The 14,522-nt window shown below is 44.2% G+C and overlaps 1 protein-coding gene across 2 annotated transcripts in view; it reads left to right on the top strand.

The window, feature by feature from the left end:
- The window catches only part of LOC135919943 (fat-like cadherin-related tumor suppressor homolog), a 375,972-nt gene that overhangs the window by 173,366 nt on the left and 188,084 nt on the right, over positions 1-14,522 (top strand). For both annotated transcript variants that reach the window (XM_065453965.2, XM_065453966.2), the window contains exon 21: positions 7,222-7,375. In XM_065453965.2, the coding sequence (XP_065310037.2) occupies positions 7,222-7,375 (154 nt within the window). The remainder of the gene's footprint in view (positions 1-7,221; positions 7,376-14,522) is intronic.

Below are 14,522 nucleotides of genomic sequence, written 5' to 3' on the forward strand. Positions count from 1 at the left end.
ATGCATTAAAAACCCCGACCTTTGCGCCTGAACTTTAGCCTGACCTGCGTTATACGACAACCCTCGCGAAGTGCGGGACGGAACGGCGGAAAGAAAAGTGCTGCGGATCTCTTTCCTCGCTCCGTCTCTCCGCATGCGGAGTGCTTGACACCGCTCAACCAGTTCACTCCGGCGCAGCTTTCTTCACTGAATCGTCTTATCGTTTGTTTTTCTCTTTCCTACCAGCAGCTGCCCACGACGCTCGCTGCGCTGAAATAGTGCCTTTTCTTCTCCACAATCACTTCCTCCCTCTTTTCTCGATGGCGTCGCCTCTCGTCGCACTGCGGAAGCGTTTCTCTCCCCCCAACTAGCCGCTGCCCGCAATGCCTGCTGTGCTGAAATAGCGGCTTTTTTTCTCCACAATGACTTTCTCCCTCTCTTCTTGGCAGCATCGCCTCTCGTTGCGTTAGGGAAGCATTTCTTTCCTTTCAGTTTCCCAGCAGCAGATAGCCGACAAGGTAGCGCAGAGAGGCCTAGGTTTATTGCACGTGTTCCTCGTCATAATCCTAGCGACCAGCGTTCAGCGGAGGTTTTGAGTTGTGTGGAGCAACGCGACACACGATGTCCCAACAGCAGACAGTTCTATCGCTCGGCGATAAGCTGAATATTAGCGAGGAAGCGGAAAAGCGGCATGGAGCTACAAAAGCTAGCATTGCCCGGGACCTTCACTTACGACGATCCTGACAAACAAAGCGGTGATATTGCAGAATGCCAACAAGTTCGGGCTCAAGCGGAAAGCGGCAAAAGAAGGATAGCATTAGAAGTTAGAAAAAGTTCTTGTCAAGTGGCTGCATCAAGCACGGAGCTCTGCGATCAACGTTGACAACGCCATTCTAAAAGAAAAGGCAGACCTTGTGGCATTGCGTCTCGACATAGACGACTCTGAGGCATCGAACGGGTGGCTGGATCGCTTTAAAAAACGAAACAGGATTGTGTACAGCCGCTCCTCCAGAGAAAACACTTCCGTGGATGTTTCGACGGTGAACGAGTGGATGGAGTCGCTGCCGGAGATGATGGCTGCATACAAGCCCTGCAACGCTTACAACACCGATGAGAGCAGTATTTTTTACCATGTGCAGCCTGAGCAAACTCTTACGTTTAAGTGTGACAGCTGTCATGGTGGCAAGCGTAGTAAAGAGCGTGTGACGGCACTGTTCTGTGCTAACGAGGACGGTTACAAGAGGCTGCCAGTGCTTGTTGTTGGAAAGTGCCTGTGAAAGTGCCTGGGCCTACCACGTTCGCTGAGGTGCTACGGCACATAGACGGCATCCGGAACTTCATCTGTTCACGCAATGCCGCAGAGGACCTCCTTTTGGACGTTGCCCAACTCGAGTGAAAACTCTTGGTTCATAGATCAAACAAGGTCCAAAAAAAGCTTACAGACTTTTTTTAAAGTTCATGCTGGCTGGCGGGAATCGCGGCAGTGGGCAGTGGAGTGCCGTAAAGGTTCGTTTGAATAAAGCATGATTGGTACCTGTACTGCAGCATTAATTCTTATTGCATTTACTTTTTGGCCCTGCAGAGTATGTTAGTAGTTGACATTGAAGTTTCTCGTAAATCCGTCGCGCAAAATAAGTAGTATTTTATAGGCATAATTTGTGTTACGATGCCCGGATTTTACGATGCCCGCATTTTACGACGATTTTTCGCGATCCCAAAAAAGTAGTATAATCAGGGTTCCACTGCATATGACATTTTTGAGCCTGCCATATAAATCCAAAACTAATCTTGTGACATTTTGCTTGAAGCTACGAAATGAGACTGACGTGCATCTATGAACAGCCTTCAGAACGAGTTGTCACCATACGGAGTTTTGCAAAGATGGCAGCCGTGATCAACGGTCCTCTCGTAGACTTGTTTTCATTGGTGGGTGTTGGCGTTCTGAGAGTCATGCGACCGCTGCCTATAGATGTGGTATACTAAAAGGACCAATGGAACAGCAATAGAATGAACACACAAACTCTAACTGCACACCCCGTGATCAAATAAACCCAGTTAATTCCCTGTTTAATCCAGGCATCTACAATTAATTTATACACTTCAATAGATCTGCGCTTATTTGGTATAAAACCACAGCTTTAGTCGCCGACACACGACGATGCAGCTCTGTAAGACCTAACGAATCGGACAGTGTGACCGGGACAAAAATTTGCCACCAGCTGATATGATAACTCGCCGCAAGTCATTGTGGAAAGCTTGTTGCTAATATGTTCCTACGGGTGGCCCATCAGTGATCAGTCGCGAGGTCATGCGTCTATATTAGCTTGATGATCGATCGTTGAAGGTGAGTTGGGCTTTTGGTTCTTTGGGGCACCAGCAGCCAAGAATAACCGTGAGCATGCATGCCAAGTTCATCTGTACGATTAAGCATGCTGGGCAGAAAGCTCTGAATTATGCGAATCTGCATACATGATCACTGAACACACATATCTGGTACAGTCTGCATGCCATAAATCCGGTGGCTAATTGGCCTGATCTTTGAACATACTTTCGTGCTTTCCATACACGCTGCTTTTGTTGTTCCCTCTGTCTGTGTCGCATTAATAGTTTTCATCAGTCTTGTCAACCTGGTCGCACCTTCTACTTAGAGATTGCACGCCATGGGAACGCTGTGCATGTCAAGGCACCGACCACAGCTGGTTCTTTCACTGAATATTAAAAAAACTAAATGTTCGAAAAATTAAATACTGGATATTCAGTTCACAAATTGAAGTATTTGAACATTCACTGTTTGATTCAAAATCGAATATTCGAGTATTCGCGCACCCCTAGTGTACGCCCTACAGAAGGTAAGTTGGTGCTTTACACCTTCGCCCCTACTTCTTTGTTGTTCCTGTGGGATCTTTACGAATTTTAAAGTTCACAGATTGGTAGGTATGCAACAGCAACTGATTTGCGATTGTACTCTCTTCGGGGGTGATCTTGTTGCACTGGAAAGCATGTCTCGCAGCTTTCATTGATGCAAATGCGTTCACTTGGAGCAGCATATGCAGTGCTTGAGCATATGCAAAAGTGAGGGTCATCGGTGAATATCTCTGCAACCTATGGTTGTCAGATGGCATTGTCCTGTTCAACAATACTGGGGATAAAATGCAATGATAGATTGAGGACCTTAGCCTAGAAAGTGTAAGAGTAGAGTTGAAGATTATTATGCAAAATATATATTTACCTTTATGTTAAATACCCTGGCAAGAGAAGGAGAATTTATAATTGGCAGTTAGCCTTTAGAATCTGTGCAAGAGGTATGTTTATCTATGTCAATTGCTTACAGGGGACACTGATCATGAAAAATAGATGTGCAGTAGAATAAAAATGGATCAAAGTGCATATGGCAGGCATTACTAGATCATGACTTCAGCGTACTGCTATCGTAGAAAAGTGTGCAATCCTTGCATTCTATGGGTGTTAACGTATGGGGCAGAAGCTTGAGAAGAAGCTAAGGATTGTGCAATGAGCAGTGGAACAAAAAATTTTAGTTGTAATGCTAAGAGACAGGCAGGAAGCAGTGTGGATCAGAGAGCAAAGGGACATAGCTGATATTCTAGTTGATATTAAGATAGACATATGGAGCTGGGAAAGCCATGTAATGCGTATGGCAGATAATCAGTGGACCATTAGAGTTACAGAATGTATGCCAAGGCAAGGGAAGCGCAGTTGATGACCGCAGAAAATTTGGTGGGGTGATAAAATGGGGTAACTTGTAGGCATAAGGCATAACTTGGAATTGGCTATAGCACAAGCCATGGGAAATCAGATCGTAGGAAGACGCCTTCATCCTGCAGGGACATAAAACTAGACTGATGATGATGCAATGCTTGACCAGTTGTGTGCAATCCCCTTCCCATTTTCTATCATCACACCTACAAATGTGCTGTATGTGCCCTTCTGGTCAATGATCTTTGCTTTCAATGATGTAGTTGGATACTTCCTTTCACAGAAGGCATCGCCAGAAGTTAAGAACTGAATCAGAAAAAGGTGTTACTAGAGCTTGTGTAAGGCCCTATGAAAGTTGTCATGCTTTTTGCATTCTCGTTCATTCAGTAGAATCTCGGTGCTAAGTATTTAACATGGTTTCATAAAATATTTATGCCTCCTGAAATTCATATGACTAGCTGTAGCTGAGGCAGCAAGAATTGATTTGTGGTGACACATTTATGCTGCAGAGCAACTCTACGTAGGTTATAAATGTTCAGTCTACTTATTGCCTCCAACTGGATTGCATTGGTGATACAGTTGGTGACTCAGACATGATTAGAACACACAAGCTTCTCACAGCGAGGATGGTAACTTATGGCAGGAAACCTCCAACTGCTGTTAAAAATTAAGAAATGATGAAGGACGAAACTGGCTTGCCCAACTGCTGACTATTTCGGACATAGCAAAGATTGGGAAAAGTTTGAACAATGGTGGTGTCTGAAAAGAGGAATCCGAGTAAAAAATTTTCGTATTTTTTCATGATGCTGTCAGCACAGAAGTCTTTTGCTTTAGGGCTTTTGCTCAATTGGGCACTTCAGTATGGTAATATCTGTGAAACCTCCTGTTATAGCCGTATGTTTGCTAGATATTTTGTCCAGTGTGTGTCACTGGCATATTAGGTTTTGCTTCAGGAATTCAGTTTGGTGTTTCCATCTGCACACAAGCTTGAGTTGCACACAAATGTACATAAATGGCCACTAGAACATAGATAATGCAGCATGGTGACAACTAAGCCACTTGCCGTGCTTGAATGCGGTGTCTGCAGCACAAAATGCAGACTGTGTTGTTAAAGTGCAGCTGATGCTAAAGAGACTGGCTGGCACAGGGGAGACAATAATGTGCTATGCAGATTTCCTAGTGCAAGCAGATCTTGCAACCTAGGTCACAAGCCATTCTTATCTCGTAAACACAATCTTTGTGTTTCTGCACATGTAAATCACCAGAAAAACTTTATTGCAAGCTGACCATTTGCATATTTGATGATTATGCCATTTCAACTGTGTGATTTTGTCAAGAGGTTTGCTATATATAGAGGGAATCAGCGCATAAAAATTGACCTCTTTTTGCTATGAGCATTAGCTCACAAACGAAGGCAAGGAGATCAAGAAAGCACTAACTTGGAATATTTGCAACATTGCACATGTGAATAATATGCAACGCGAGACAGTTTGCAGTGTTTAAACACACTCGTCTCAAAATGGCCATGGTGTGCAGCATTTCACCTGTTGGTATGCACTGCCATTGATTGTGCTAGTGCATTAACTTCTGCATGGAGTTTGTAGTCTCATGCTAAGCTCAAGACGCGCGTGCTCTGATATTGCGCTTGCCGGAGGACAACCACGGGTTCGAGCACTCCAAGCTACCATGCATACGTCTGCACCTGCTTGGGCCCGCTCTGTGTGCTAACGTGTCGCTGCGTGCGCCCGCCCCGCCAATCCCAGCTATGGTGGAAGGCGAGACTGCGCACACAGCAAAGGAGACTCGAGACAAAAAATATTTAAGCTGGGATTTGGTACAAAGACAAGTTTAAACAACACGTCCGAATCTAAATCTTATTTAAACACAAAACATGGCCAAATCGTAACCAGTGGCAGCTAATGGCACACTGCGACAGAGAAAACAAAGAACAAAGAACCCAACAGAAAGAGGAAAAGCTTAGAAAAGACCTCTCAATGTCAAGCGCCTGTTTCCGTTTAAATTCGAAGGGCAATAACACTGTTGCTGTGCACCCTGCGCTGTATGTGCAAGTGAAAGCATGTGAAGGAAGCCCGCGATTGCAGCTCAATCTCACCCGTGGGAAAGAGATGGAGCGGGGAGGAAGCATGCTGTTTTCCATCGCATGCAAGGCACCCAACATTGCAAGCCCGGGAGGCAGGGGGGCGTCGGCATTCTACTCCAGCTACAACTGTGCATGTGGTGGCTGCACGCATTTACACGGCCATATCTTGAGAGCGGTCTGCATTAAGGGCAGAGTCCAGGTGTGTCAACGGCTCGTAGCTTTGTGCATGCTGTATGTTCTCGGTGCTCACTTTTAGTTGAAGCAATAGACAGCACGAATGTCACTTCACTCGCTGCTGCGTTTCCTCACGCCAGCGTTTTGACAGCGAGTTTCCACAGTCATCGAGTGAGATGTATATATGTTTGATGCACACGCATGACACCATGCTTGTTAATTTAGTTAGTATGCCTATGTTTTACAAGTTTATATGTCCAATAAAACTACTATCCTTCCTTTATATAGCTAAAAAATATATCACTCAGCGCACGATGCTCCTGCATTTATCGGAAGTTTCTCAAATGTTATCGACGGTTTTTGCTGCTATCTGTTGTCACCAAAGCTTGTGTAATCTGATTGCATGTGCGACGCTAATTGTGTAAAACTTTCTGGAAGACACACAGGTGCCAGTGATTACTCTGGAACCTTCGATGGCTCACGCATAAAAGCTGACGCACTTGACCCACTGATCAGATTTCGCCGATTGCCGACTGTGTTTGCCACTATCGTTGCGCTTTAAGTGTAGCCTGTTTTTGTGGGCAAAGGTTTGCCCAATAAAAGCTAGTTTTGTCATTCACAGTATTTCTACTGTGGTCTTTGCCATCACTATGTGACAATATGAAGACTGAGGTACTTGAAAGACAAAATGGTGCTGATGTTGGCAGAGGTAATGTTATAAGTAGAGGGCAGGGGACTGTGTTTAGGGATACAATACATTGATTTTCGTTTTGATAAGGTGGGAGGCGTGTTATTTTTCACACCATGGCGAGATGGTATCGAAATTGCACTGCAGTCAAGGGACATTGTCAGTGGAGTTAACATTGTTGTAAACTATGCAGTCATCTGCAAAAAGACTTTGTTTGCAATGTACGCTCGTAGGTAAGGGGTTTACACAGATTAGAAGTAATAAAAGGGACACATAGGTGCTCTTGGGACACCGAAGTAACGTCAGCAAGAAGTGAGCAGTGGTTGTTTATGGAAGTGTGCATCTGGATAGGAACTATTCAATCCACCTGTATAAGCTATTACAGATTCCAAGCTTAGATAGTTTTTCCTATAAGAGCTTATGAGGCATCCTGTCAAAGCTTTTGAAGTTTGCATGTAAAATGAACAGGTGCAACAGGTTTAGTTTAAATGTCTTGTTAACATTAATAGTGTTCGGCTTTCATTTGCAGTGTGGGATTGATTATGTGACTGGGCTTGTCGTGCAGTCCAAGTACACGGAGCTCGTGTCGGAGAGCATTGCAGTGGGCACTGCCATCCTGACGGTTGAGGCCACTGATGCAGATGATGTCAACCATGCTCAACTCCACTTTTACCTGTCAGGCCAAGGATCAGAAGACTTGGTTTTAGATGCCAGCAGTGGTAAGATTGTCCCTCCTTTAGTATTGTTTTACTTGTGCACAGTTTTTAGGGATGTTAGGATGTTACTTAATCATAAAATGGGTCTTGTTTTTCTCATTTGAAGCTGCTTATGTGCATCTGAGGATTGTGGCAATCCTCGGACATGTTTGCAGGCATGTTTGCCTATTGTTCTGCCCTTTTCCTCTTGTGACAAAACAGAGTGATGGTCCATCTGTCACTCATCCACCTTGGAAGTCCCAGTGGATAACTGATGAGAATTGTGCCCTCATCTTGCAGGCAGTGCTAAAGCGAGTAGAGCGAATTTGGGACAGCGCATGTGCATCCTCTTATGTGACGGGCCCTTTGGAAATTCATACTGAAAAAGTTTGCGCGGAGACACAAGGAGAATGCCGAGAAAAGAGAGGGACGAGCGCTACTCACAACTACAGTCATTGGTTGGAATGGGAAATTTTTCGTACAGTGAACTGGTGTTTGTATCAAGTCACGCGTAGCCTCCATCCTTAGCAACATTTTTCTGGCTAAGGTAGATAGAACCATACAACAGAAATCAGGTGGTCTCATTTCAAAGGTATGTTGGTATGTAGAGGACTATTTAGTGTTGCCTTTGGAACCTAACGAGCAACATACCGTCGTCAAAGTGCTCAAACCTTTTAAAGAGTGTGGCCCTGGTCTTAATTTTACGGTAGAAATACCTAGAGACGCAAAGCTTCAATTCCTAGACCCTTCTTTGTATTTTTGCCCCAAACATGTATGTTGGGCATACCTTCCTAGGGCAAAAAGAAGCCTTGCTTGATTACTCATCTGGCCACTCCAAAATCATAAAGAAGGGGATAGTCACTTCCTATCTTATTGCAGCCATCTCGAAGTCTTGCCCACATGCAGTCATTAAAAGTGTTGCGTCCCAGTTGGAAAGGCTGAAAAAGAGTGGGTACCCTATGCATGTAATTGTGGAAGCTTGTGGGAGACTGGCAGGGTGAATCAAGGCAGGGTCGTGACCCAGACTGCAGGAAACAGACCGTCAAAATGTTGCTGTTATCCCATACATGCACAAATTGGCACAAGCCTTGAGATTGTAGCAGGGCGTTGTAACATTCCGATAGTGTTTTCCCGCCCCTCAAAAGTTGGCAGTGATCTGTTCGCAGTTACACAGGCTGAAGGAAGAAAATAGCAGAATGAAAAAAAGAAAAAAAATTATTGCAGTATCAAGCACATAGGCTCGTTTGTTCCTTGTGACAGGGGAGTTGTCTACCAACTTTCGTTATACTGTGGTGCACTGTACATCGACCAAACCAGATGATGCATTAATGAGAGAGTAGGAGAACACCAAAGATTACTTGGGGCAGATTCCCTTGATAACCTCCCAAAACATTCCCACACATTTGCCAAGAACGATAAGAAAAAGATCCAATGCAAACTGCTCTTAGACAAAACAACAATCCTATTCAGGCACAAGGATAACCTTGTGAAAGAGTTTATGGAAGCCTTTCATATGCATATCAGCCGAGATAAGTGCATTTGTCAGACTTCCATCCGCTTCTCTGATAGTGAGTTTCGGTTCTTGGCCAACTCAATCATGTACACGTGGCAACATGTGATGTTCAAAATGATAGGCTTGTTTTGTTCTGTTTTGGTTTTCCTTATTTATTCGTATATGCATTTGGCATAAACTTCAGTTGTGAGTTAGTACTCATCTCTGTTTATTCTCGGCATTGCCCTTGTGTCTCAGCACAAACTTTTTCTTTATGCATTTCAACCAACTAGCCCAACTATCTGTTCTCCTTTGGAAATTGCTGGATCCTGTGCAGTGCCTAATGCTCGTGCTGGTTCACACTCATTGCAGGATGGCAAAAATTGCCCTGATCGACAGGAGCGAGAGTATGCAGCACGGTTGATTTATTTATTTATTTATTTATTTATTTATTTATTTATTTATTTAAAAGGGGACACTGCTACTGAATTAGTGTTCATCCTATTTTTTGTCATTATTAATGAAACTTTTCAGTCTTATTAGGATCTTTATGCTGATTTCAAATATGTAATTAGTTTTGTTGTAGGTCAATTACTTTCTATGACAGTCAACATTTCACTTCCATTGCTTAAGGCCACAATGGAAAATAAATGGCACAATAAAAAATTAATTGTAAGGCATGTTTAAATAGTGTAATGACTAAGGAATGAAAGATATCAAGCACATTTTATATCTGAACATTAATAGGTATTCTACGGCCCATTGAATACAAGCCCACAAAATATGGCAACCATATGGCAGAAATTGTTGCAAAATAATTAATTTCCGAAGTGGAAAAAAAAAATTGCTTGCTATACTTCATAGAGTGTACATTAGGCTCCATTCTGCAAAAAAAGTAGTTTTATCGGTTCTTGGTATTTAAATATCAAGTCCTGAATATTACATGGAGCCCAAAATTTGTGTTTTGAGAAAAGTACAAAAAACAAACAGCATTAAAATATGAGGGGACATGGCATCCAAAACAACCATTTTTGATACTCACTCGAGACACATTAAACTTTCAGGACACATCGAATCTTGTGTGTTGCTTATAAATATGCAATCAGATTTTTTCTGAGGTCAATAAAAAAGGCAGTTAGAATTCTTCCTGTGTTAAACATTTGGGCTGTGATTTGCAAAAAACGTACTGCAACAACATAGCTAAAATGAATCAGGTATGTTCCTGGATGTTCAAATCTGCAAGTTAAGCACTTGGAAGTTTGCATCTGTACTTAGCCAAAGTTATGAAGTTCTAAAGTTGCAGCTTTAAGAATGTGAATTCTTGTTGGTGATTTCTACAGGATTTCAATATAGCTAAGTGTCCTAAGACACTATGTCATAGTTGTGCACTCTCTGACTCTCCCGCATTCAGGAAAAAAACAATGACGAGAATTGAATGAGTATAAGGGACACAGTGCTGATCCCAAAATTTGAGACTTTAAGAAAGCTATACTTGAGAAAGAAACAACTTAAAAAAACTGGGAAAATATAAATTTCAAGCTTCAAAAGGAGAAAATAATAGTTACGATATTATCAAAAACGCAAGATTGTTGCACTGATGTAGACTTTAGGTGCTCGCAACAGAATCTGAAATACACGAACACAAATAATACAGTACACACGAGAGGCACGGGAATAGGCATCGGCACATCGTCTGCGGTCTACAAAGTAAACCTACATGCAGGGATGGAAGGCAATGGTTAGCTTCACTGCTATGTCATTGCCTATGCAGTATGAGATTGCGCGACGCAATGACTTATCTCTGGCGCAATCTTGTCGGCTCGTCTGAAACTTGGGATAACTGCCTCCCCTTTCTTGCCATAGGAAGTAGAGACGGCTTGCGCTTTGCTTTTAGTGAATGCATGTTCGGTTTCAACATTTTTTTTTTTAGAGAGGGTTTATTTGCCGCTTACGTTTGCAATGAGATGAACAAAGAAACGGTGTATCAGCTGTTTTCAAAGTGACCCACTGCCAGGCCTAGCAGACGAGCGCATCTCCTAGGCCCAGTTGCCATAGCAACAGCCAAACGAAAGGCACCTCTCAGCGCACTGGCATGCATAGCTAGCCAATAGGAGGGCCATATGCATCACGAGCTTTATCAGACCTAAAGATCCTCCATACACGTTTTCCCCGACCAGGTTAAGTACCGCCAACCTACCCTCCTCCTCCACGCTCCTTCCTCGCTCACCCCCTCAGCTTCTGGCGTCAAGCGGAACTTGTGTAGTCCCAGCTTCTCGTATAGGCGGAAGTGACGTCACTTCTGTATAGAGGTGTGAGCGTACAACAAGCGAAAATTCAGGAACCGGAAATCGCGCAAGCGGAACGACCAGAAACGGAAACCCCGGAAGTGGAAACTGTGGGAGCGGAACTGATATGAGCGATGAATCGGGGAACAGCGGCGCACAACAAAGGTTGGTGCTACTTAGCAAAAGCGGCGTTGACGTGTGGATGGGAGGGCTTTAGTCAGGCCGACCCTTGATTGTTTTACATTTGCACTTTTTCTATGTGGCCATTGTTGACGAAGATGTGGGGGACTCAAAGACGGAACATTAAGCTTTCGAACAAAACTGAGATGGCGGCGCTCAGCAGGGAAAGATGAGAAATAGCTCCGTGAACTCTGGTGTTTCTGTGCGATTTTGGGGTCATTTCTTGCCATCTGTGCTCACAAAAACAATTTTGGAGGGCACTTAAGGTGCGTTTTCGGGCAAATAGTTTTGATGCAGTGTAGGTTAGGCATTACAGAAGCCGGAACAAGTAGTCCCCAAAAACCTATTTCTTTTTCGTGATTTTCAGTTATTAAGACCCATGTCCCCCCTTAATTTACCTAACAGGGCGAAAGCATTGAGTGAGGGGGATGAACAAGAATATTATAAGTAAATGCAAAATATAAAGGGGAAGAAGAAAAAGGGGAAAGTATTGTATTGGAGAATACCTTAATAACTTGCAATTTGCTTATGATATTGCCTTGCTTAGTAACTCAGGGGACCAATTGCAATGCATGCTCACTGACCTGGAGAGGCAAAGCAGAAGAGTGGGTCTAAAAATTAATCTGCAGAAAACTAAAGTAATGTTTAACAGTCTCGGAAGAGAACAGCAATTTACAATAGGTAGCCAGGCACTGGAAGTGGTAAGGGAATACATCTACTTAGGGCAGGTAGTGACGGCGGATCCGAATCATGAGGCATAAAATCAGAAGAATAAGAATGGGCTGGGGTGCGTTTGGCAGGCATTCTCAGATAATGAACAGCAGATTGCCATTATCCCTCAAGAGAAAAGTGTATAATAGCTGTGTCTTACCAGTACTCACCTTCGGGGCAGAAACCTGGAGGCTTACGAAAAGGGTTCTACTTAAATTGAGGACAATGCAACCAGCTATGGAAAGAAGAATTATGGGTGTAACGTTAAGGAATAAGAAAAGAGCAGATTGGGTGAGGGAACAAACGCAACTTAATGACATCTTAGTTGAAATAAAGAAAAATAAATGGGCATGGGCAGGACATATAATGCGGATGGAAGACAACCGATGGTCATTAAGGGTTACGGATTGGATTCCAAGGGAAGGGAAGCGTAGCAGGGGGCAGCAGAAAGTTAGGTGGGTGGATGAGATTAAGAAGTTTGTAGGGACGACACGGCCACAATTAGTACAGGACCGGGGTTGTTGGAGAAGTATGGGAGAGGCCTTTGCCCTGCAGTGGGCGTAACCAGGCTGATGATGATGATTGTATAGGCCTAGGACTAAAAAGCAGCAACAGACATAAGTGCAAGGTGCACAATAAGTGCAATGCAGCACAAATGTCAGATACAGAACTACACAAAGTAAGAAAGAAGCTGGGGTTTACAAAAAAGAATATTATACACAATAATTATTAACGTCATAATGTCACTTGAAGGTATTCGTGCAGCTTATCATGGAATGATTGATGGTTGTGTAGGAATGCAGTAATATGTAGGGAAGATCGTTTCGATGACAATGGCACGTAGAAGGCCTGGTGAATTGAAGGCTTGTGAAATGCGAGAGGGCGCTTTGAGAGGTAAAGGAGATGGCCTGGTACTGGGATTATATTTATGAAATAAGTATTAAAGCATGATTGAACGATGAATATGTAAAAGTTTGTGGGGTTCTCACCCGTTCTCTTGGGACAAAGGAATGACAACACAGTAGCGCAAACAATCGCAAGGGCATTTATTGTACCTTTCATAGATCAATGCCTGCTAGCCGAGCTATCCACAAAACATGCCGATGGGCGCGCGACAAATCTAGGAAGTCCGACTCACCGCGACCAGGATAACGAGCGAATATGTCTACCCTATGCTGGACACCAATGCCTGGTTGTTTGCGCGTACGGTCACGTGAACGGTGGCGCGTTCGAACGATCGTGTTCGTCCATTCTGAAGTAGGCCTCACGAGACGGTCTCGCAGAAGCATGGATCGGCGCATGCGCAGAACGTCCGCGCCGCTTGCCAAATCCGAGCCAAAGAGAAAGCCCCCTCTCCTTTTCATGCCCAAATAACCCCGCTGTTACGTGGCGTTAGCAGAGCCACACTCGTGCCAACTCTCGCAATGTGCTTCAACCACACCAACTGCCGTGGGCACCACACCACGCAGCGAAGCCGGATTACAGAAGACGGGAGCTATGCGGGAAAACAACATATCAGGGGATGCGTGTGGGTCACGCATTCCCACAAGTTTGATCTGTATTATGCTCGGATTGGGACTGTAGTGATATGTAATGAAGCGAGCGGCTCTATTTTGTACAGATTCTAGCAGATTTATTAAGTAGCTTTCATATGGGGACCTTGTGGGGGCTGCATATTCTAACTGCGGCCACACAAGTGTTAAATGGGCCAGTTTTCTCACGTTGGAAGGGGAATTCGGCAGGTTCCAGCGCAGATACTCTAGTGTCCTAGAAGCTTTGACACAAATGGCGTTGATATGCATGGCCCATGAAAGATTATGTGTGGAATGAGTACCTAAATAATTGTATACTCATGCCTGAGACACTACTGTGCTATTTATGATATATAAGAAGTTAGAATTGGTATGATTGCGGCGGAAAGAGATAACCTTGCATTGATAGGCGCCGACTATACGGGGCTCTGGGGCCCGAGCCCCCTCCGGAGTTTTCCGGGGGCGGTGGCTGAGCTATGGTGGCTAGAGGGGGAGGTGTCGGCATCGGCTGGGCTGCGAAGCATATGGCGGTGCGGCATTTTTTCATGACAATGACAGGTGGCACGCTCATCGTCCCCGAGATGCCTTGCGCGTGTCGTTAAGTTAGCTTCGCTTGCCCCGTTTTTTGTTTGCTTGCCACGAGGAGTTTTGAGTAGCTTTTTTGACCCACGCCACTGCAAAAATTTGGTCGATATACAGAGTAAGCTGGATCACCACCTGGATGTGGGCCACCTAAATGAAGTTCATGAGATGGTAAAGGCAGCCGATGCGATGCCAGATCATCATGGCATGGTGGGATCAAATAGCGACTCTCACATAACCGACTAGGTTAGGGGGTATGTTCCCAGGAACATGCTAATGAGAACAATGTGCGAAGAGTGTTCTCAGCTGTTGCTTCAAGCAAAAGACTCACGCTTGCTTCCGGAAGAGTTGTGCCTTACCAACCATATGGATAGAGGTGGCCTACTTTA

The sequence above is a fragment of the Dermacentor albipictus genome, chromosome 3 (assembly GCF_038994185.2).
Source record: "Dermacentor albipictus isolate Rhodes 1998 colony chromosome 3, USDA_Dalb.pri_finalv2, whole genome shotgun sequence".
NCBI classification, from domain to species: Eukaryota; Metazoa; Arthropoda; class Arachnida; order Ixodida; family Ixodidae; genus Dermacentor; species Dermacentor albipictus.